Source organism: Dermochelys coriacea, chromosome 10 (assembly GCF_009764565.3).
Source record: "Dermochelys coriacea isolate rDerCor1 chromosome 10, rDerCor1.pri.v4, whole genome shotgun sequence".
NCBI classification, from domain to species: domain Eukaryota; kingdom Metazoa; phylum Chordata; order Testudines; family Dermochelyidae; genus Dermochelys; species Dermochelys coriacea.
In genome coordinates, this window is record NC_050077.1 from 8,042,628 (window position 1) to 8,065,925 (window position 23,298).

At 48.2% G+C, this 23,298-nt stretch overlaps 1 protein-coding gene across 7 annotated transcripts in view; it reads right to left on the reverse strand.

The window, feature by feature from the left end:
* Positions 1-2,745: 2,745 nt before the first annotated feature.
* The window catches only part of LOC119862310 (myosin phosphatase Rho interacting protein), a 170,926-nt gene continuing 150,373 nt past the window's right edge, over positions 2,746-23,298 (reverse strand). For 6 of the 7 annotated variants that reach the window (XM_043493433.1, XM_038418815.2, XM_043493434.1 and 3 more), the window contains 8 exons: positions 18,947-19,094; positions 18,086-18,203; positions 17,067-17,226; positions 16,559-16,669; positions 14,513-14,599; positions 13,569-13,731; positions 12,572-12,657; positions 2,746-8,116 (listed from right to left, as the gene is read on the reverse strand). In XM_043493433.1, the coding sequence (XP_043349368.1) occupies positions 8,045-8,116; positions 12,572-12,657; positions 13,569-13,731; positions 14,513-14,599; positions 16,559-16,669; positions 17,067-17,226; positions 18,086-18,203; positions 18,947-19,094 (945 nt within the window). In that variant the 3' untranslated portion in view covers positions 2,746-8,044. Of the gene's footprint in view, positions 8,117-10,853; positions 10,920-12,571; positions 12,658-13,568; positions 13,732-14,512; positions 14,600-16,558; positions 16,670-17,066; positions 17,227-18,085; positions 18,204-18,946; positions 19,095-23,298 lie in introns of all 7 variants that reach the window. The other variant, XM_043493435.1, reaches the window with a different exon arrangement.

Below are 23,298 nucleotides of genomic sequence, written 5' to 3' on the forward strand. Positions count from 1 at the left end.
GGACACGTCACTCCATTGCTGGGTGAGTGTGTGGAACCCTCCCCTTATGCACACCATTCAGACCTGCAGCCTGATGGGTTTGGAACACAGCTGCCACTTCTCCCTGGTCACCACCCCTGTTTCATGCTAGTTCTGAGGCTGGTGCACAAGTCTCACCACCACAGTAGCAACCCAGGAAGTAAGTTACACAATCTTCTACCATTAACCCCATGCAGGCAGGTTGCAGGTTGGACAGGTGGCTCTCTCTGTCTTCATCATCACAGGAACTGGAGATGTTGTGGTTGACTCTTGGGTGTTCACCATAAACCACAATTAATTGTGATTTCTATTTCCATCTCCACCAGGAACTGAAGCTCTTGCAACTCAGCTGGTAGTGGAGGGTGCGTGCATTTCAATCGGGAACCCATCTCTCTTGACTGAGGCCGCTGATTGAAGGCATGCATAAGACAGGACAGAGCTAAGGCAGTCCCTCAATTCTGTTTGGGTTGGTGGTGTGAAGTGAGGAAGATTGACCATCAATACTTGGGTGTCTATTGCCACTTCACAGAGTTATCATTCAAATACATACAGTTTCCCTCTTGCCCCCTACCCCCAAAGTTTAAAATCTCAAGTCAAACCAAAACTCCAGGTCCCAAAAGGGTGTATGTGGATCAAAGACTAAGAATCCTCATCTATTTGCTACATGTCAAAGTCTTTAGTATTTTACAACACACTTCGTTCTCTCTAAATTAGAACAGAGTCAGTGATCCTGCACCATCCAGCACACATTCATGGTGTAGAGTAGACAGGAAGGGTGATGAAATAATTGCTTGTGATTGCACTAAACTAATGTCAGTGGCCAGGAGGGCTAGTGCTGTTGGTACCAATTCAAAGGCAAGTCAGGTTTCTGCTAATGCCTCCTGCCCCCTCGTTCTCCTCTAGTAGTCTCTTAAAGTGCAGGCTGAGGTAAGTTAAACCACTAGAGCTGACAGCTTCGTTTTCAGCCCCCATGGCTCTTCAGTGTCCTTCCCCAGTCGCACAACAATATTTCTGCAGCCACTTTTAAGAAATGCTCTGTATTACAGTGGTAGGAATCACATCATAAGTGCAACTCAGTAGTAACTACGATGTATTGAAAGTTATATTTTAAACAGTTACTTACATATCATTGTAAGTTACAGTAAACTTCCATGCTGTTGTACAATATGTAACTGCACAGCTAGGAGATAGTTCCCTTGTAAATTCCATGTAGCCTTACAGAGTAGCTTCAATGCTGATGCATAAGTGAGTTACACAATTATATACTAGGCCCTAAGATCCTGGAACCTTAGTTCACTCACTGCAACAGTCCTAAGTTACCATGCAAGGATATCTGTGTATGCTCTAGTCACACAGTAGTTACTACTTCTATATATAGATAGCAATTTTGCACATTCACAGGGTGTTAATGCCACTATCAAATACAAGATTACTGAATTCTCAATGGAAAAACAATTTATAGCGCTTTAGGATTAACAGTTCTCAAACAGACTCGACACATTCTTTGGACAGGTATCTTCAAAGCTAAAGGTACAGGTCAGAAAATTTTAAAAGATATTTATAACAGTCATCAAAAAACATTCTAATAAGAGGACACAGGGTAGGTTCAAAATCTTACACGCAAATCTCTTCCAACCCCAAAAGAAACATCTGTATTAGAACAAGATTAAAAAAGAAAACCAAAAAAACAGAACTTAGTCACACACACACACACACACACACACACACAAACCCTCCGCTAACTTCTGAGTAATAAATATTTACATTGCGTGCTTTGAATACTATACAGGTTTTAAATTATTTTAAAGAGAATAACAAAGCTTTTTTAAAAAAAAAATGGAAAAAATTACAAAGTAAAGGCAAGCTACACTGAACGTGCATGTGCTTAAGTGTTCACAACAAACTAAGTACTGTATATGAACCACAAAAATGCAAAGGTCTAGTGGAATTCCAATCAAATATATAGTCATTACAAAAGTGACACATTGTACAATGCTTAGGATTGCTTAAATGCACTCCATTCAACCGGTTACAGAAAAATAGCCTTGTTGTGTTTTGCACATAAGCACAAATTCTGCTTTTGAAGCAAAAGGAAAAAAAAATTGCTCCCTCTCTTAGATGAATGGATGGGGGAGGGAGTGGGGGGAGATTAATCACAGTTAAAAAGAACTTAAACCTAATTGTTTCCAGAAGGAAAAAAATGGCTGAAAAATTCTCCACAAAAGACAAAAACTTTGGAAGCAATTAGGTGTGTACGTTTCTACGGCTATTTTGAACTTGGTTTTATTAGACCTCACATTCAGGTACTTTTCATAGTGTAGGATTGTATAAAATGCAGCTGCTTGCAACATATATGTATTCACACACTGTATATACTGTGCCCTTTAGGAGCAATGCAAGCGAGACAGCTACCATGCCAATTTGCCCTGTTGTGTACGGAGGGTGCCTGGAACACAGCCAGAGGAAAAGTGAATTGGAAAATGCTCTGCTGTCTCTCACATACACAATGGAAGATGCAGATGGAATCAGAAAGTGTCTTGGGCAAAGGGGCTGGCGGGGGGGGGGGGAGGTTTCTCTTGCTATGCCCCCCACCCTCCTTGTCAGTTCAATCTGAGAAACACTGATTTCTAGTCTCATGGAGAAAGATGAAGCCTGAAGCAGAAGGCAGAACTGGGGTGAAACACAGAACCTTGCACTCAGCTAAGACTTTTGCCATTTTTTTTTTTAACCTGTGGAAGATCGCTGTGTTTACTGGGGTGGAGTGGAGGTGAACACACTGCCTAATACTTTGATGAGGGCTCCTCCTAGCTCAGGTAGGTGTCCATCAAAACTACAGGGAGACACAGCAATGAGGCATCTGCCAGCACATCAGAGAAAACAGAAGTGCGTGCTTGTGCCACAGCTTTTTTGTTGACCTCTGGAAGGATCAGTTATTGCAATGTTTATTCCAGTTGGGAGCGATGCAGTCTGATGGGATGGAGAAGCTGCACAGATGGGCAGAGAGCCAGCTGCTCTTCCGCCTCCTTGAACAACTGACTTTAGAGCGCATACCCCGTGCACAGCAGAAAAACATTAAAAACAAAGCCTAAGTCCCGCTTTGGAGAGGTGTCTGCTTCAGAATGCACCTGCTCTTACAAGGGACAGTATATAACAAACAGTTGAACGAGACCCTTTGTTTAGGTGTTAAATAATATTTCAGAACAGCAAGTTCAGCAAAACAACACTTATTTGGCCTGTTAGAGGTTCTTAGAAGCTTTAAAAATATACACCAAAGGGTGGTCCCAATCACTCCTTCATGCATGGTATGTATGTCCTCTCCAGAGGAGCTCATTTCTTGTAACACTAGATTTTTGTTTTGGCTACAGCTGGTATCTGTGGCTCCATTTCATCCCAGTGAAACTGCGTTTCTAGTTAGCTTTTAGGGGCAGTATGTAGGTCCAGAAAAGTGGGCCAAGATGCATTATCCAAAGATCCCCAGTCGCAAACCTTCACTGACAGATCCGCTCCCACAAGTTCAGATTCTGCTGATCCATTAGTCCTGGCACACCTTGAAGCAAATCCTTTTAAGCTGATCCACTGACCAAGTAAGATGAAGGTCACAGGATGAGGAGTTTGCAGTAAGGTAGGAAATAAAGATATACCAGCCTTAAAGAAAAAAATACCAGCTAGCTTGAACAAACATCTTGCTTAAGTCTGTTACTGCCAGTGTCTCATCCATCATATCCAGGTCCCAGGACTTTTGCAGAACTATGCACATCTCCTCAAGAGAAGAAATTTACATGGGCTACTCAAAGCTTCCCTAATTACAGCCTTTTGCTTGGGGTATGTGCACATGAGAAAGGAAAATGGGCTAAGAAACCCATCAAATAAAAGATTCTCTTCCTCTAAGCAGTGTTTTTCTCTGCCTCAGTCATTGGGACCCTGCATATCACAAGAACAAACCTGAACAAGCCCTCCCGCCCCCCAAGTTGCAAAGTTGCATCTTTACAGGATAATTATGGGACTAGAGCACAAGCAGAAAGCTGTTCAGACCAACCCACTGGATCTGCCGTTTCTTTAATACCACTTCTTATTATGTGGCTTGCTATTCCACTGCTTTATATGCTTCTCTCCCTGCTCTCCTTTTACACTAGCTACTATCTAAGTGCTTCCACTTTGAAAACATACCACAGTGCCTTTTCTCATGTCCTCACCCATGTACACTATCTGGGTCAAAAGATGGAAAAGACAGTCCCCACTTCAACCACAGTTTTTCCTCTTCACCTCTGCCATATGAATGGCCAAAACCATCACCAAGCTGTCCATCAGCATGCTGCAACCCTTCTCCAAGCCAGCTCCTCGTAGCATCATCCAATGGTATCTACATCTGTGTGGTTACACCAGAGACACTTCCTCCTCTAATGATCCTTCTCTACCATTATGAAATCAGGATCTGGACAGACACAGAGGTAAAAAAAGAAAAATAAGATCCCAATAACTCACTGAGAGTTCCTGGTCCAAGCAGAGAGACACTGAGCCTCAAGAGAAAAGAGTGGATGGAGTGGGGAAGCGCACAGCAGAAAAAAGGTGGCTTCAGCCCCCTGGGAGCATCACTACCAGGATCTCTTTGAGGCTCAGTGCAATGAAGCAGTACCACAAAGGGCATCAGGCCATGGTTATCTACAGCACCATCCTGTAGCCTCCATCCCACTGGCATACCACTCTAAATGCAGAAAAGGTGTGTGACCTTCATTTCTTACCCTTAAAGTAACTGATCATAAGCAAAAGAAGTGAACAAAGCAGCAGCAATTAGCTTGTTGGGTAGCAAGAAGCTCAGAGCCCAGATGGCCGGAGGAAGAGAGAGATAAGTGGCTTTTCCAACAGGAGAACAGAACACACCTTGCTCAGATGGTTTAGCAGTAAGAAGCCTTCATCGGACTCCAGGGAAGCACAGGCTGGGGTGTGTCCTCGTTGGAAATGTCACATTCCAGTGGACTCTTGTGAGGTGAGGGAGGAGAAATCCCAATGCTGAAGGACTTCATGTTACCCGTACCTATGTCCCATAGGCTCCACCATCTGAAGGGAGAATTCAGGGTTGGGAAGCTAGCAGAGGGCAGACACCCTCCACCCCTGACCAGGCAGGGACTGAGCATAAGAACAAAGGGATGTTCTCTTCTGGTGATTGCTGATGTGAGAAGACCAGGAAAGGTCAGAGATGGAGAAAGCTGGGTCTCTTAGGTGACGTCTGAAGACCTCTGCTGCATGTGGAGGGACATATACAGTATAGGGAACACAGCAGGGAAGCAAACCCTCCCCGGCAGTATCTAGAGCCAGATGCAACCCGTGTCACAGCACCAACATCCTCACTGGCCTGCGAGATAGGTCCCCTCACAGCTTGCGTGGGGCTCCAGAATTCAGCCCAAAGACCACATTGCCCTTGGCTGCTTGTAGCTCCCACTGAAGTCTCACTTTCCCATGGGAACCCCTCCTCCAGCTCCATCAGAATTTGGCCCCCAAGGGTTCATCCTGGGACTGGTTTTGATCTCACGGTGGTGAGAAGGAGGAACCACATTGAAGCCAATGGAGCTACAGGGATAAGCGGAAGCTGAATCAGGCAGAGAGCTTTGACATCTTCCAAGAACAGAATGAGCAGAATCTAACAGCAGCAACATGCTCAAGCTCTGCAGAGTGGATGAGAATTTGGGGGCAGAGAGGGAATGCCTCCCCTGCCTAAACAGTGTCCCCTCCGGCTGATTAAAGAACACTGAGGGTGGGAGTCACATCTAGGCGTCCTTGGCTGGAAGGCAGACCCATGCCATGGCCACTGGAGTTTTGGGGGGGGAACCATTACTTAGCTTCACCAATAGAGTCACTAGTGTAAGGGGTTTTAGCAATGCAGCTCTGGGTGGAATCTGAGGGAAGGGTTGGGGGTGGTGATGGGACTTAAACAGCCCCCAGCCACCAACTAAGCTGAGAACTCAATGTGTTTTTTGGGTATCTGTGGGATACACAAGCAGCTCCTCTCACCAGGAAGGCAGAGCTAAGAGGCCTGCTGAGAACCACGCAAGTCCCAAGCTGGCGACAGCCATCTTGGCAAGGCGGGAGATCCTTGGGGACCGTGGCAATATGGGTGGCCGATGGGAGAGACCAGAAATTAGTTTCAAACCACCTTTAGCCAACGGTTCCACAATCACAAAGGAAAGTCAGGTGTGTTCTTTGGATTGTCCAACCACTGTCAAAGCAGGCTAGAAACTCCCACATTGGTCTTACATGCTACCAGGATCAGGCATGGCCGCCACTCTGCACAAGGGGGCTCCCAAATGGCCCTTTGTAAACAAAGCCTTCCAGACTTTCTTTTGAGCATTCCTGGGACCGAGGGCGTCAGAGCGCTGGGCAGGGCTCATGAGGGCACTTCCCCTTAACCAAGCTGGCCACACAACCACAGCTAGCGAGGAACCATGTTTAGACACAATTTGAGAGAGGCAGTAGCCTAGCTCCCTAGAGAGTCAAGGGCACAGTCCAATGTGATTTAGGCCTGTCCACACTAGACAGCCAAGCTCGGTTAGAAACTGTTTGTATTGGAACAGGCCCTAGTCCCAGAGTTGAGGCAGGAGTTGTCTTGTCAATCGGTGGCGCACGGCATAGATCCAAGGAGGCATACAGGGGAGAAAGTATGTGGATGCCGTTGCCAGCATGGCGAATAAGCCACCATGGCCACTGCAGAGCTGCATGAGGATTTACAGGATGAGAGATTCTTTCCCCCTCCCCTTTGCCGAGCGACACTGGCTTAATGCTGCACCTCCACCGCTGGGTTCCCTCACTCTCTTTTACTTCACTCCATTGGCCTCATGCTGCGCAGTGTTACTAAACAGATTTTTAAGAGCGATGCTCATTCAGGAGCTGGGAGCAGGCAGGAAGATGTCCTGGGAAGCTGCAATACGGATGGTTTGGAGAACAGGCAAGTTCCGAGACTCTTATTTTGGAGAAAAGCAAAATGTCGCCATAGATAAAAGTATGAAAATCGGAGCTGTGGGCTGGTGAAAGGAGCTGATGAAAAGGCAGCAGTCTTTGGACTGAGCTGTGTGTGTATGTTCACAGCCAGCGCAGGCTCTGTCTTCCGCTCAGTATCCCTCCTCAGACTGGAAAAGGGAAGCTCACACACACACAGTGGTTGATGCAAAGAGGGACAGAGTGGCTGTAGGGAACTGGCTGTAGCTGGGCTGGATTTGGGTAGACAGGCCCTGCAACTCGGGCCCTGGAATACATTACTCAGAGCACGGGCATGAGAGGAAGAAAGCAGAGGGGGGAGATGAGCCTTAGGGGCAGATTTTGTTGAAATCTGTGTTTAACAAACATCCTTAACGCTCTGGTTGTAACAGACTGAAAACAAGCCAAGGCCGAGACCTGCTGGGGCTCTGGGTTGGGAGAATGGAGCCCAAACCCTAGCCACTCTCCCAGCAGACTCCCCTTGTTTTTCTCCGGCAGCTAGCGGGCTGTTGGTGCTGTGACCCACGCACACACCTGACGGATGGGGCTGCTTCCAACACAAACTGACCTGCCTTTCCTGACGTTTTGACCACAGGCTTTTCCCCGGGAGGTGCAAGGAACGCAAGCTCAGAGGATTGACTCACGGCGTGTGACTGAGCACCAGGTCACTCAAACAGCAGTAGAGCTGGGTCTGGCTTTTGCCAGCCAGGCCATTTCTAAACCAAAGCAGTCGGTATGACAGAGCTAGCTTATCGATAGGCTGCTGAGCCTTAATACTGACACTTAGTGTAATGGTTTACAGTGAAGGAAGGAGCCAAAGGGGGCAGAACTCCATCCCCTCCTCTCCCTCGCAGAGTCTCTGAAGCATCTCACGGTGCAGGGAAAGGAGCTGTGGAGTCAAGGTGCCATGGGCAGGAAGAACCGCCAGCCGCACTCAGTCTGATTGGGAGCATCGAGACGAATAACAGCACAGAAGATCATAAGGAACTAGGAACACGCGGTGCTCGTGCCGTGCGATCGCAAGCTGGGAGGTGCGCATGTTCAAGCTGAAGGGGGAGAACTAGTCTTTCTTCAAGTCCCTGGATTCAAAGAGCTTCAAGCGTTCTTGCACGGTCAGGCCTTCCTTCAGACTCTGGGAGAGACAAGAGAAGGACAGCGTCAAACACTGAAGGAGGATGCGGCGAAAGCAGCCAACGGGAGGATGGGGCAGATGCTCAGGCAAAAGAAATGTGGGTAGGAGAGCAAACCCCCCCCCCCGAAGGAGAGATTAGTGGAACATGCTCAAGAGAACAGACTATTATGGAATGTTATTATTGGTGAATCACACCTAGAGCGCGCGATTGGAAATTAACCAGGTGACAAACTTCAGAAACAAATGAGAGGCACACAAGATTGCAAGTGTGATTAGCTTGACTGTGACAACGATCCCTGCAGCTTGCAGTATACAGAGCACCAGGGCAGCTTTAGGAACAGGCCCTTGGCTTTCAGAAGAGCCAAAGCAGCACACCTTGGTTCTGCTGACAGCAACTGCTACAGCGCTAAGAGGGACCAGCACACTGGTTCTCCTTCGGGGCTCATTAAGAGTCCATTTTGGGTGGTCGTGGCTCCAAACATTTGTCTGCACAACTCTGAGTGACAATCTCACTCTACCCTCAGTTAACCAAGGCTGGGAACCTTTTTCAAGCACACACTGCCAAGTAAGCCCCTGAGCTGGACTGTGAATCTCATTACGTGTTTCCTATAGTTTCTCATGACCCAATCCAGATCTTAAACCCATGTCTTCAGAAGTGAAAGACTCAGAAGTGAAAGCAACTTCCATCTATCTAGCCTTCAACACTGCCATTTGGGAGTGAGCCTCTCCAGCCCACATGGAATCTGAGGGAGAAGGACAAGTGGCTGCATGATTTACTGCTAATTCCCACCCCCCCAGTCGTATGGTAGAATCCCCATGCTTATTGCATTTGGGACGGAGCAGACCTGACCACAGACACCAGGTCAAGGCCATAGGTGCACTATGTCCCATCTCAAGGCTGATGGGGGCTAATGGATTCTCCACCGCAGCAGACCGCTTTCCCAGGGTCAAGCATGCAATGTCTGTGCACTGCATAGGTGCAGAACATAAAACCTGCTGCCATCTCAGGGGGGTGACAACTGCTTTCCCTGCTCTGAAACAGGATGTGCCCAGCTGATCAAAAACAGGCAGCCAATCGGCCACCGTGTTTGGCAATTTGCAGGCAGCAGAGTCATCTGTTAGGCAGTTCACTCTGCGTCCTCTGCACAACATCATCAGCATCTGATACTTCCTCCACAAATCAACACATGGCAGCTCTGCAAGACTTTATACACAGATCCTGTCAAGTAGCTGGCTGCAATGTTCCCATTTTTTTTTTTTTTTTAAGTCCCTTGGTTGCCGTAACAGAAAACTAAAGGGACAATGTTAAGTCATGTAGGCCCCAAAGCCAAGTTTTGGTTAACAAGCGGCTATTGTGGGAGGTTGAGGTTGCAAAACCCAGTGTGGATAGGATGGCTGTGATATTGTGAAGACACTGCAGTGACCATTGCATTTCTACTGGTTTCACTGCTCAGACTGAGAGAAACGTAAATCCATTATCAATGGAGAGCAGGAACTGGGATTTTTACACCAGTTTCAATACTGTTTTTGCTCTCTTTTTAGCTGACAGGAAAGAAACACTCAAAATTCAGGAGGGTCTCTACCTACTGACTATCAGAAAGTAGGTCAAATATTGAGCCTATTCAAATTAACAGAGTCCCTTTAAATTCCACCTTGGATCTTTGAATTCTCTCATCTCTTTATAGATCAAGACACGGTAATGCATTAGACTGTACTGCCAAGAGTAGAAAGCCGAGCAAACCCCTCACTCAGTAAGGGAGTCTCTGAGATCACTTATCCCGATACCATAGTGCAGAGTTCAGTTTGTAATAAAGACACTCATTCAAAATTTCCACCAGCCCACAGAATTCCTTGATCAACCGTTTCAAACCCTCTCCCCTTAACCCCACTGGAAACCAATCCCATTTCCTCCCAGGGACTATCCCACTCTCAGAGCCTTTGCCACTTTCCTGTTGCTGCTGGTTACCCAGGATATACTAATTGGAACGGCCCCCTCTCTCATCAGCTGCCTCCTCCTACCAGATGATTTTGGAAGCCACAAGGCAGTGTCTGTGATAGGACAGTTGTTAATGAGGTGATGAATTGTAGTATCACAACCACTGGGTAGCTGGAGCATTGCTGGGCAGCAGGAGGAAGAGGATGCTCCTCCTTAGGAAACTCCTGTGCTCAGGTACAGTTCATTTAAGGAAGCAGCAGTGATGGGCAACGTAAACACAGAGCAGTGCTGTCTGCGCTGCCACCCCGGTGGGAAATTCAGGGTAGATCCACTGGCCTCCTCCTTTCCATCACTTCTAGCTGCTCTTCAGTGGTAAGGGAGAGTTCCTAGACTTCGCCCAGCCTCAGCCTGACACGACCGAAAGCAAGGTTCCCTTCTTCCTGCAAGGGCTGCATGTCAAAGTGAGTTTAGTGTGAGGCATGCACAGTCATTAAGCATGCACACTTGGTGTCCCACACCCCCTACACAGTGTGCCCAAGAGGTGCGCACACCCTCCCAGGGACGGACCTCTGTGCCAGTGAGGGTGAGGGAGAGTGGGTGGGTGAGAAAGCCAAATTCCCCAGGGAAGAGCGATACTGGTTGATTTTGTTTAAGGATAATCGGCTCCCCCCACCCCGAAGAGCAATTTCAAATCAATAATTAAGAGAAGGTTCTCGTTTGCCATGGAGGAGTGAGCAGGGCATGCAAAGTGGGCCGCCCCCTCAGGGAGCTGCATTGTTTGGTGGGTGCTGGTTTGGTTACCTACGTGACAGGGAACCTGGACTCTGGTTCATTTCAGTTATCCCATGAGACCTGCTCAATAACGGACTGTCAGAGGAAAAAGCAAAAGAAAAAAGAAAAACAGAAAACAAGAAGCACATAAATCCTAATTGCATTGATGGTTCCAAAGCCCCAGCCCCTCTGTCCCCTCCTTAGCGGGACAAGCAGACAGTGTGCCCATCTGCACCTTCCACACTGCCCTCTTCCTCCCTCCCACAAGCACACCAAATAAACATGGACACAGAGGGGATGACAAAATAAGCAAACTGAGGTGAAGTGGGGAAGGGAAACTGATCATCAGACCCTCAAGAGCTAGTCTGCAAACCAATCACCTCAGCTGCACCTTTCGGTATGCACAGGCACTCCCTGCACATATGAGAGGGGGATCCGTGCACACGCACACTGGGCCTAGCGTGACAAGCACAGGGTGTTGCATGTGCAAGCCTGTATATTGTCCACAGTGGGGGCCCCTGTACATTTCATTCTAGCAGCTTAGTCACCACCACCGGTTGAAATGGCAGCCTTGGAGAGCTTGGGCAGCGAGCCTTGGCTCCCCCTGTGTTAGGAGAGGATAGAGCTAAAATGCTTGGCCTGGCTTCTCACTCTGTCTACAGTAGCCCAATATCAGCATGAGGTGCTCAATATCAGTAATGAGAAGGGAAGCAAGCCTGGTCTATGCTGAGAGCTCTTCTGTGTGATTGCCCAGTACACTCAGCCTAGGCTGATTGGAGAAGTTCTCTTTTGCCCTTCCCATTCAAGCGGGGTGCCTGTGGCCCCATGGAGAGGATCAATGCCCCGAAGGGTGGAATCCCGACAGCTGGCAGGCCAAACACTGGGGACATGTGACTGGAACAACTGGATTTGGGATGTGCAACAAGTACAGCATGGCCAGGCTTTAAAGCACTGAGAACCACTAGGCCATCAGCCCCAATCTCCACAGGTAAAAGAAAATGTTAGGTAAGAACTAGTCCTGTTCCCTGTACAGACTAAAGAGACTGCAGTGAATTACACTGTATTATCCTCAAGGTACCCATCACAGTGGTATCTAGGCACGCTTACACCAGTTACTTCACTGCCAAACCTCACCACAAAAATGGGGAGTAAGTGCCAGAGGGGATCCTCCTGGGAAATGCCTGAGAATCAGGGCAAACTCCCTCTCTCTTTTCAGATAGCAACTCCAATAGCTATGCATGTCAGCGTCACACCTAGATTTCAGCAGCACAGTGCCTCTGGAAGAGGCCAGCTCTGCAAAGAGACCACTCACTGCAACAAAAACAAGTCTCTACAGAGCACTGCTGTTGGGAACTTGCTGCTTTATTCTACTGCATCACAGCAGAGTGGAGGGAAACACCCACTGACTGAACAGGAAGTAAGGGGGCAGAAGAGAGCATGGTGCCATCCCATAATACTCTGGGTAACTCAATTAATCCCATCATGACCACTCTCCTGCAATCATGTTGTGAGTGGGAGGGGATGAGGCTGACTTGCCACTATACCCATGTAACTGGTCTTCCAATGGCCTGGCCAGTACAAGGGTGACTACATGCGGATGCAAACACAAAGACCAGCAGTAAGGATGGGAAAATCCTCCTGCTAATCAGCCTCAGTTTCCTCTGTTCCTTGGGAAATCTTCCCAGAAACCCCCACTAGAGAGCTATGTGGGGCATTTGCATCACCTGGGCAGAGAGAAACACACTCACCTTTGACCTGATATTCCTTAGTTGCCTGCTAACACTGGATCTGTCTTTCTTCAAGAAGTCGGGGTTGCTTTTTGATTTCATGATATCTGGGGAGAGCAAAGGGAGCAGCGTGAGCCTGCTGCTTACAGCCCTATGGTTGCAGAGTCCTGACCCTCTCGCAAAGGAGAGCAGAGGCTGGGGACATGTCGGTCAGCAGTGGGGCAATGCTGCCGGGGAGCGGTGCAGGCTCAGTCTAGGCAAAGCTTCCCTGAAGGTGACTCAGAAGAGGGCAGGTACGGCCCTACAGAGCCAAAGGGACAGCACAAGCGAAACATGGCCTCTCACCCAGTTACTGCATGAGGCAAGAGGCCCCAGAATGCAAGTGACATCCCTGGGTGACTGGGGCACAGGTGGTTTCTAAAGACCCAGTGGAAGCTTCCCATCCCTAAGCTGGAAGGAGAAAGCACCACTAAGGGTGTGAGGGGTGTTCAGGCTCCAGGCACATTCAATCCTTGGCCTCTGCAAGGGGATAGGGGACAGGGAGAGTCTGGAATGGGAAAGAGGTTGCAATGAGGACACCTGCCTGTTATTTAGGAACTAGACTGAGATCCTGCCCCGCATGCCAATTCTGACAGGCCACCCAACAGCTCTTGTAGAGGGTATCTTCTAATCACTACAAACCAGGGCCACATTCCACCAGACCACTTGGAGGTGAACGGCTCCCAACCTCATGAACAATCTGAGCCAGGCAGCCCATGCTCCAGTTCACCTTGCGCACAACATGGGCCGTCTTCCTCCCTGGTGTTACTCCAATAAATGAGGTGGTGCAACAGGAGGGAGGAATACAGCCCTGTTTGTTTGAATCTCCCAGCATTCACAGTGGATATATTGGAGCTCCTGAAGGACTCTACCATGCCCTGCCCTCGCTCCTCTAGGCTCCAGCACACTAGAGCTGTTACCACCTGCTGCATGTGTTGGGGCAGGGAACGAGGCTGCTCAGCACAGCAAAGGGACTGACCGTATCCCGACACGGTGGTATTTTCGGGGGATTTCTCGCCCAGTGCTTCTGTGGCTGCCTTCAGCTGCTCTTTCAACCTGCTGATGTCGCAATCTGCCTTGGCCTTCACAATGCTCAGCTCCGTGTAGATGTCTTTGTACTTGTCACTGGCGTATTTCTTATCCTGGGAAAGGAACAAGGAAAACCCACAGGGTTGTCACAGAGCGAGACAGACAGACGGAAACAGAAAGTTTGTGTGCTTACTAGAGGGTGACGTGGCAAACCCCAGCAACACAGGAAATGGCATTCTGGGACAGACCCAGGAACTCTCGGCACTCCCATAGAGAGCTTCTTGGTGACAGCAAGGGCAGAACTCAGATCATCCTGGTACAAGCACACTTACTGCCAATTCACGTGTGCTAAATGAGAGCTTCCTTTGGCTAACAGCTTTATAGGATCTAGGAGACACAGCTGGGCAGTTCAGATTCCATCCAGTAGAGAGCAGTGCTGCACATGTACACCAGCTAGTTTGTTACAGAATTTATTGTTTGTGGCTTTCTGTTACGTCAGGGAAATGGCATGGAATTAAAATGCTGAGAACTTGCCTTGGCAAATTAACCACCTAGAGCAATTGTGATTGGCCCATTTGCAGGGTTTGTGTGTTTGTAACACTGGGCCTTTAAAATCTGAGATCACAGAAAACCAGGACAAAAACATTTAAGGTAACATCTTTCCAGGAAGAGACCAAAGCGAATCCTAGTTTGATGCTACCAGATGCTTAATTTGCAGCACAAAGACGATAATCCACAAACAGTAAGTGGCTGTGTTAATTAAGGCAGATCAATGTTTAAATGTTGATTCAACTCTTAAATAAGTTAGTTAGCCCCCCTGAAAATGAGCAAACCCATACAGGACGGAGGGCTCCCTCTGTGCATGTTCAGAGATAGCCCTGCTCCAGACATTACCCTCAGTGCCGTCTGCAACTCATCCTTGAGGGAGCTGATCTCCTGCTTCAGGTACTGGATTTCTGATTCCTTGACCCGCAATAAGACCTGTAGGGAAAAAGAGATCAGGCATTTTCACTCAGTAACACGGGGGCGAGCACACACACACTCTAGAGAGAGACAGCAAGCCACAGCTTCAGGTGTAATGAGGAGCCCATTGAGCCTGGCCAGGTAATAACTGAGCGAGTAGGTCATAAGTAACAATCAGCATGGATTTGTCAAGAACAAATTGTGTCAAACCAACCTAGCAGCTTTCTTTGACAGCATAACAAGCCTTGTGGATGGGGGGAAGCAGTAGGTGTGGTATAGCTTGACTTTAGTAAGGCTGTTGATACCGTCTCGCATGATCTTCTCATAAACAAACTGGGGAAATACAACTTAGATGGAGTTACTATTGGGTGGTGCCCAATTGGTTGGAAAAATGTTCCCAAAAAGAGTAGTTATCAGTAGTTCACAGTCAAGCTTAAAGGGCATAACAAGTGGGGTCCCATGGGGATCAGTTCTGCATCCAGTTCTATTCAATATCTTCATCAATGATTTAGATAATGGCATAGAGAGTACACTTAAAGTTTGTGGACGATACCAAGCTGAGAGGGCTTGCAAGTGCTTTGAAGGATAGGATTAAAATTCAAAATGGTCTGGACAAACTGGAGAAATGATCTGAAGTAAATAGAATGAAATTCAATATGGACAAATGCAAAGTACTCCAATTTGGAAGGAACAATCAGTTTGCACGCATACAAAATGGGAAATGACTGCCTAGGAAGGAGTACTGCGGAAAGGGATCTGGGGGTCATAGTGGATCACAAGCTAAGTATGAGTCAACAGTGTTAACACTGTTGCAAAAAAAGCAAACATAATTCTGGGATGTATTAGCAGGAGTGTTATAAGCAAGACACAAGAAGTAATTCTTCGGCTCTACTCCGCACTGATTAGGCCTCAACTGGAGTATTGTGTCCAGTTCTGGGAGCCACATTTCAGGAAAGATATAGACAAATTGGAGAAAGTCCAGAGAAAAGCAACAAAAATGATTAAAGGTCTAGAAAACATGACCCATGAGGGAAGATTGAAAAAATTGGATTTGTTTAGTCTGGAGAAAAGACGACAAAGTGAACATAACAGTTGTCAAGTACATAAAAGGTTGTTACAAGGAGCAGGGAGAAAAATTGTTCTCTAACCTCTGACGACAGGACAAGAAGCAATGCGCTTAAATTGCAGCAAGGGCGGTTTAGGTTGGACTTTAGGAAGAACTTCCTAACTGTCAGGGTGGTTAAGCACCAGAATAAATGGACTAGCGAGGCTGTGGAATCTCCATCATTGGGGGTTTTTAAGGGCAGGTTAGATGAACACCTGTCAGGGATGGTCTAGATAATACTTAGTCCTGCCTTGAGTGCTGGGGACTGGACTAGATAACCTCTCAAGGTCCCTTCCAGTCCTACAATTCTATGATAGTTCCAACCAGACTGTTCTTTGGGGCAGTTCAAAGATGGTGCCCACTTGTGGAGAGAAAACTGAGGCTGGGGTTTGCGCTGACAATGAGGTGCACTCGCACATGCTCACATCAACACATTTCACGTGCCTCTATCAAAACTGAGCCCCAGTGCATCATAAGCATTATCCCCACATTAGGGCTGGAAAATTGAGGGTAGAAGTTAGATGACGTTTCTAAGGCTAGCAGAGGAACCAGAGGAAGAAGTGGGATTAGAATCCAGGAGTTGCTGGCTCAGTCTCATTCTCAGACCACACCGTGCGTGGTTTTACCATAATTCTGACCACCATTCCCCTCTCTTCCTAACCCACTGCCAGGCCATTTCCTTGTGAGCACCCGGGATGGGCCCTGGATGCACTCATGAACCAGGTGGGGGTCAGGGCCTACACTACATGGTGCTCCTTGCCCATCTACAGCTGGGACCATCTACAATCCTGTTGGTCAACAGAGACAAGCTTCTCTGTGGCTACCTCCCTGTCCTCTTCATATGCTAGTAGTAAAGGGGGCAGGGCACTTACCTCTAACTCATAGGCATCCTTGCCCTGCGTGAGAGGCGAGCCAGCTGCCTCTCCCCCTCCTTCCCCGGTCCGTAACCGTGTGATCTCTACAGCCAGGCGGTTATTCAGCTCCTGGGAAGAGGAGAGAGAGTCACTGAGTGAGCAGAGGGGATACAAGATTTCCCAATCCAATGCTGCAGTGGGTGGCTTTGACCCCAGTTGCCTTGCAAGGCTCCCTCTGTGGGGCTCCCCCTATGCGATGCCGTACGGTTCAGATGGGGCTGAATGCATGAAGGAATACAGACACCGTGCAAGTCCTGAGGGCTGCCATGGTGCTAGCTTGCTTTTAGCATTGCTTTAATGTTATTACCTAGGGCCAGGACAGCAGAGCCAGCACAGCTAGTGGAGATCAGCTGGCTGGCTTTGCCTCCAACTTCTCTTCCCATAGGAGAAGCCACCCGCTGCCCCAGAAAATCCCACTGAAACCTGAGTGGCCAGGCAAGGCGCTCTGGGGCAGCTGGTGCCTCACCTGATTGTGTGCATTGAGCTCCTGGTTCTCTCGCTGGCACTGGCGGAGGGCCTGCCTCTCAGCCTCCAGGGCCTGGGCCAAGTGAGCGTTCTCCAAGCACTTCTGGGAGTACTGCTCCGAAAGGACTTCCAGTTCCCGCTGGACCGACTGCAGCTCCTCCCTGCAGAGGGGCCAAGCCAAGAGACAGATGGGCTGGGGCTGTGTACACAGCTTTCCACCGACGAAGGGGGCACCTCACAGCCCAAGGTTAGCAGGACATCTGCTTGGGGGATGAGGGAGACCACACTGCTTTTGGAAGAATACCAGGTGGCCAACTAGCCTCCTTCTCTCCTGAAACCCCTGCCCCTGCACCAGAAGGGACCTCTGGCACCTGTAATGGAGGCACTTCAACCTTTCAGGCACTTCCTTTGATCACTTAAAAATTACTCTTTGGGCTAAAAGCTACCATGCTTGTTCTCAGCTTAGATGGAAAGAGTATGCATGGGTGGACAGGGTTGAACACAGATGCGTTATACATGGGCAGAAAGCCTGCTAAAGCAGCTTAGCTGTTCCTCCAACTCCCCTGCTAACACAGATTTGGTCCTCACTGAAGGCTAGTGCTTTTACCTTGTGCGAACACATTTGATTGAGCAACAACAAAGTTCCAGCGGCAGGGAAAACACCACCATGCATCTGCACACTACGTTAACTGTAACACAGAGAATGCTGCAGATAATGGTATCTGGAGACTGAAAATTTAAAGATTTCTGGGAGCCTACAACAGGGATGGCAGGGGGCTGCAGGTCAGGATTGAGGAGCACTGGCAGAGTGGTGTGGAGATCTGGGGCAGGGCACAGTTTAGGATGGAGGGGCACTGAGAGGAGCTTCCACATCACCCTCTATAATAACAGGTCTATCTCAGTGCCTCACTTCCAAAGGGAGTAAAAATGTGTCCTGCAAGTCAAGCTAATTTAAAGCATTAGCAGCACATAGTGCAAGGTGAAGAGGGGGAGGGGGGGAGGAAAGAGGGAGAAACCTACAAGTACTGCTTCCTAAGGGCCTCAATATCCGAGTTGACGCTACTGATCTGGGAGCGCTGGGTCTTCTCCAGCTCCCTCTCCAGCTCCTCGCGGTGGGCGTTCTTCATGGCTTCAATGGCTGCACAGGACAGAAAGAGGATTAATGCTCTGCAGGAGGTGATGCATTTACCACTTGGTCCAAAGGTTCCCCCCCACCTTCCCCCAAAATGCGAGTCACCTTGGTGAGTAATTTCCCTGCTTCACAATCACTTTATTACATGGCACTGGCCATAAAGCAGTGAAAAGGCTTCTGCAAATCTTGCTTTTTAATAAAGTTCAACAATTGCCTGATTCAGTTTATTTTTTGAGTTATGGGACTCTGAATGCACAAGGCCTGGGTTAGGGCATTTTAAATTCTCCTGGGCACTGAAGAATGAAGTCACTGTGGAATCGGTAATAAATTAGCCCCAGCAATAAGTAACGCCTCCCTCAGATGGAGCAAAAAACTGGCTGGGCTACATTATCGCCAAGGAGAGGAACATCAGAACAGGACAAGAGATGGGAGGTGGCTCTCCATCAATCACCCCCCCCAAAACCCTGCCCCATCCGCCCTCGTCCCTCATCCAACTGTGCCCCAGAGACCTCGCACCCTCCCCCAATTATACTCCACAGCCCGTGCTCCCTCCAACCACCCTGATCTCCCACTGTCAGACTGGAAACTAGCCCTGGGCTCTTCACTGATCATGCAGCACTTTCTGTCCACCTTGTCTTGCGGTGAGTGCTCCATCCACACCCCCTTTCCTCATGCACACAGCTGAGGGAACCTTCCCCTCCCCTCATGTCACACACATCAGTGGAGCAACTGCTCTGCTGGGCCCTTACCCGAGATGGTAGCGGCTGTTTCTTCTGCTAGCAGGCGATCTTTCTCCTCCCGCAGTTTCTCCAGTTCCCGCTGGTGCTGCCTCTGCAGATCCTCAATCTTCTTCTGATGCGTCTCTTCCATGGCAGCGAACCCTCGTTCACATGTCGCCTGCAAAATGGAAGAGGAGCTGGAATTTACCTTCCTAATAAGGTCTGGAGCGATGCCCTCTCAGGCAAGGTGCCTGCAGTGAACACACACACTGCCCCAACAGCCTGAGAGGGGAACACAATGTGAATCAGCCAACAGATGGACACATAGACAATGGATAAGTAAGCACGTAGTAGGGACTAGCCCTGCCCTAGCCAAGGGGCAGGGACTGGCAGATCTAGGGGGTCTTTCCCATCTCTGACTCTATTAGGCAAGGAGTGGCCCAACAGCTGTCCGGGTGGTGGGGGAGAGAGTTCCATTTTCGAGATTGCTCTAAGGGTCCGATCCAAAGCCCACTGGAGTGAATGGAAAGACTAGCATGGACTTCAGTGGGGTTGGCATCAGGCCTTAAATGGGGGAAGGAAAATGTATGTAATAAGGATGCATCCCTATCATCCCTTTGGGAGCTTCTTGTCTTCTACTGCATCTACTTCCAGAGCCTTGCTCTCACCCTTCAGGTCCTGCACCATCTCCCCCAGACTGTGCTGGAGTTCATTCCCTCCTAGCCTCCACCTAGTTCCTCACACCCCCCTCGAACCCCTTTACCTCCTTTGTACCACTCATTGCTCTCTGCACGAGGGACAACTACACACACCCAGAACAGCAGCCTCCAGCAAATCCACTGAACTCCAGGAATCTTTCCCATGTTCTCCCATCCCAAACTTCTGATGCTCAGCCTGAGTGACAGCCTCTGTACAGCAGTGGCATGTAATGGCAAGCGCAAGGGTGTTCTGCAGGCCAAGACTCAGATGCATTGGCAGGGGCGTGTAGGGGCCCAGGGCTGGAGTACAGGTTGGTATGCTGGCGAGCCATTAGCAGGGCCATATGCGAGGTCCAGGACAATGGCTGCAGGGCCTATTTGAGCTGCAGTGACAATGATCTATTTGGGAAGGGAAAGGGATTACTGGCGAGTTTGCATAGGCTGGAGTCGCAACATGATGGGCTCTTACCAGATTACCAGTTCCTCAATTTCAAAAGCAATTAAATTTGTGCTTTCCAGTCTCTTTTCAAACCCCTAATCTCCAGTGCAGGCTACAGAAGGGGCATGCAACCATCACTGAAATGCAGCCACCTCTGGGATGGAATATAGCTGTTTAACAGCAACACTGTATTATAGTTTAGGACAGGAGGTGAAGATGTACAAATACCACATTCAGTTGAAACTGTCTGAGGAATTCAGGGCACTAGAATTAGTTAGCAGAGTTGGAGTTAGGCTGGGACAATGGGGCCATCTCTTGGGGAAAGTGCTATGGGATTTATAATAATCACAAACAGTGAGGTCTTGAACTTTGGCTCTCATCTAAATGATGGCACCTCCTGCATCCCAGCACTGGGACCTCGATTCTATTCTATACTTACTCGGAGAGCAGACCTTCACCCACTGCATCACCAGCAATTTCCTCTTCAGAACATAGGTGCTGCTCTTAGGAGCACCAGCCAATTGCTTACCAGGCCCTGATGAGATCCAACAGCATCACAACCCACATGTTAGGGCTGTAGCCATGGATCCTCCCTGTGCTTGTCCAACACAGGAACCAAACTCCAATCTACACGGCCTCTTTCCTGCATTTGTTGGGTCAGGGGAGAAGCTGACAGCTCTGATCTTCAGCATCTCTACCCACCAGCTCCCATTGAGCACAGATGGCTGAGTCATGAGTTGCATGGCTCCTGCTTAGATTTTTCTTTATTTCATGAAGGTGCCATATTCCCCATGCCAGGCCATCAGCTACAGAAGAAATAATACATGCAGTACTTGGCTCCCCCGTGCAGGAGCCAGCCCTGTTTCCGCTCTCAGTAGGTCACTTTGGAGGCCCACCCTGGCTCAAAGATTTCCCTTCCATTTCAGAAGCCAGCCAGCTCCTCTAATCTGCTCCTCCTGGCACCTCACTTGGAAAGAGAGCTCCGAAAACGAATCAGAAGGGCAAAGCAACTGGGAATTACAGTTTCAGTTCTCCACACAGCAACAAATGCGTTTGCCAGACCCATACTCCAGGAAAGCAAGCAGGAGAGAATGCAACTGAGATTCCGGGAGCTTCAAAGTGCATCAGATCCTGGGCAGGACCTATGTAGACAAAGCTTGGTGATGAGAACTAGAAAATTCTGCTAGTGAGTTCTGAAACATGACTGTATTCAGGGCTGTGTTACAAACCTGACACTAGAGCTAAACTAGCCAAATGGTTCCATCATACTTCATGAACCTCTTGGCAAACAGGGGTTGAGTCACGGGTCAGATTCTCCTCCTATTTATGCCAGTTTGAGATTGGTGTCATTCAGCTACCTTGACCTCACTGGAGTTCTTCTTAATTTTACACCAGTGTGTTTGGTGGGAGCCATGGAAACTTAACTGTTTCAGTTAAGTTTGAGGTCAGAATGAATCCAAAGCAGAATTTAAGGGTTGTGAACTGACCTCCCTGCAACTTCTACCCCACAAATCCAACCCTGCATTGCCAGTTTCTCTCTGCTCTATGCACTCAGATATACAGCCTGGGTCATCAGAGTCTGATTTATTGAATGACAGCACTAACGAGAGTAGCTTAAACTTTAACCTGCATTGTCTTCAGTGGCTAAAGTTTAATGGCTCCTGTATCAGTACAGCACCTGCTGAGCTTATCCTGTAGCATCAGCACTAGTTATGAGCCTAAGTCATCATGTAGGACTTAACATGTGACTCCAGAGGTGAGAGTATTACCCACTGAGCCCTACTGATTCTTATTCTTAAGAGTCCCCTGTTCATCGTCTAATGCTATGTGATCAGTGTGAATTCTGGGTCTGGATTTTATTCTTTGACTTGCTTTTTTATCCTGAGGCATTTTTCCTTTTCTCAACCTTGTTTCTTGCTAATAACCCAGTGCCATAACCTATCTGGACTTGGCTGACTGAGCATCTGGTTGAGGTAGCTTTGTTATGCTTGGATTCTTATCTACAGGCATAACGTAGGGAGGAAAATTGGCAAGTGCTTCTTAATAACATTGGTAGGTACAGTATTTAGTTTATTGTAAATGCATTGCTGTAAATCCGAGAAATTAGTGAGGGTCGTAAAGTTCTCCAGAGTATGCAAAGGAAAGGAGAAAAGTATTTTAATGCTATTTTAATATGTGTATTAAAGAGTGTTTTGGAAAGTGCCTGGGTTAGCTTCCTAGTAACCAAGATTAATTTGATATTTTTGTTTCTGTCCCCTCAATTCATACAAGTGAGGGAAGGCAAGAGGGAGGGAGATCTAGAGTTCTCTCTCTGTCCTTCCTCAACACAGGTCTGCCAAAGATTACTGTTCCATTGTTTTGCCATCTGGCAAACTGCAGGTTTCCAGCAGTCTCCAATAGGGAGTCTCAGTTTGAAAACAGCTGAGGCAGTGAGGTCTAATGGCTTTTCGAGTGAGTTTGGAAGCAGCAAAAAGGCCACTGTGGGATGCACAATAAAGGGAATTGTTTATAAAGTAAGAACGTTCTTCCTCCTGGACTCTATTTGGAGAATGGCATGTTGCCTGGGACACTGATTCCAAGGACTTTTTAGTTTTCAAGGACAGAGTAACCGTGGCAGTGACTGGGCTGAGGGAGAAGTTGGGTAAGAGTTTAGGAAGGGATTTTCCTCTCAAAGAGTAACTGGAGTTTGGAGTGGTCTGTGGAAGTCACGGCAACAGATACCCTAGGACTTGTGTGTTTAAGAAATGCGGTTCTTGTCCTTAACGCTCCAATCTATCCGGCACCTTCTGCCAAATGAGGGGTTTGTCTCAGGAAAAGGAAGAGGAACTTGGGTAGATTTATCATTCTTCCCAGACTAAAAATTCTATGTATCCAGAAACTGGCATAAACCCTAGCCCCATCCCTTACTTCCAAGCCTTACAGATTGCACTGTTCAATAATGCTCCTGCTAGACTCAGGCTCTCTCATCACTTTAAAATCTCTTTGCTGACTCTGAAGGATTATTGGTCCCTTGCAAGCACCTCTGTCTGACTTGCTTCTGCCCATGAACCCTGGGTCCTTGCTTGCAGTCTGGATTGGCTGACCTTTTGGTACCTACGCTCCATATTCAACCTGGAAATCAGCTCGAGCGCTGTTAGCAAGTCCATATTTCACTGCTACAGAACCAGTTCCCAGCTGGAAATGGTCTCAAGTTCAAAAAACAACAGTCTTTAGAAGTTGTAAAGCCAGGTGCTGCTTTGATAGCC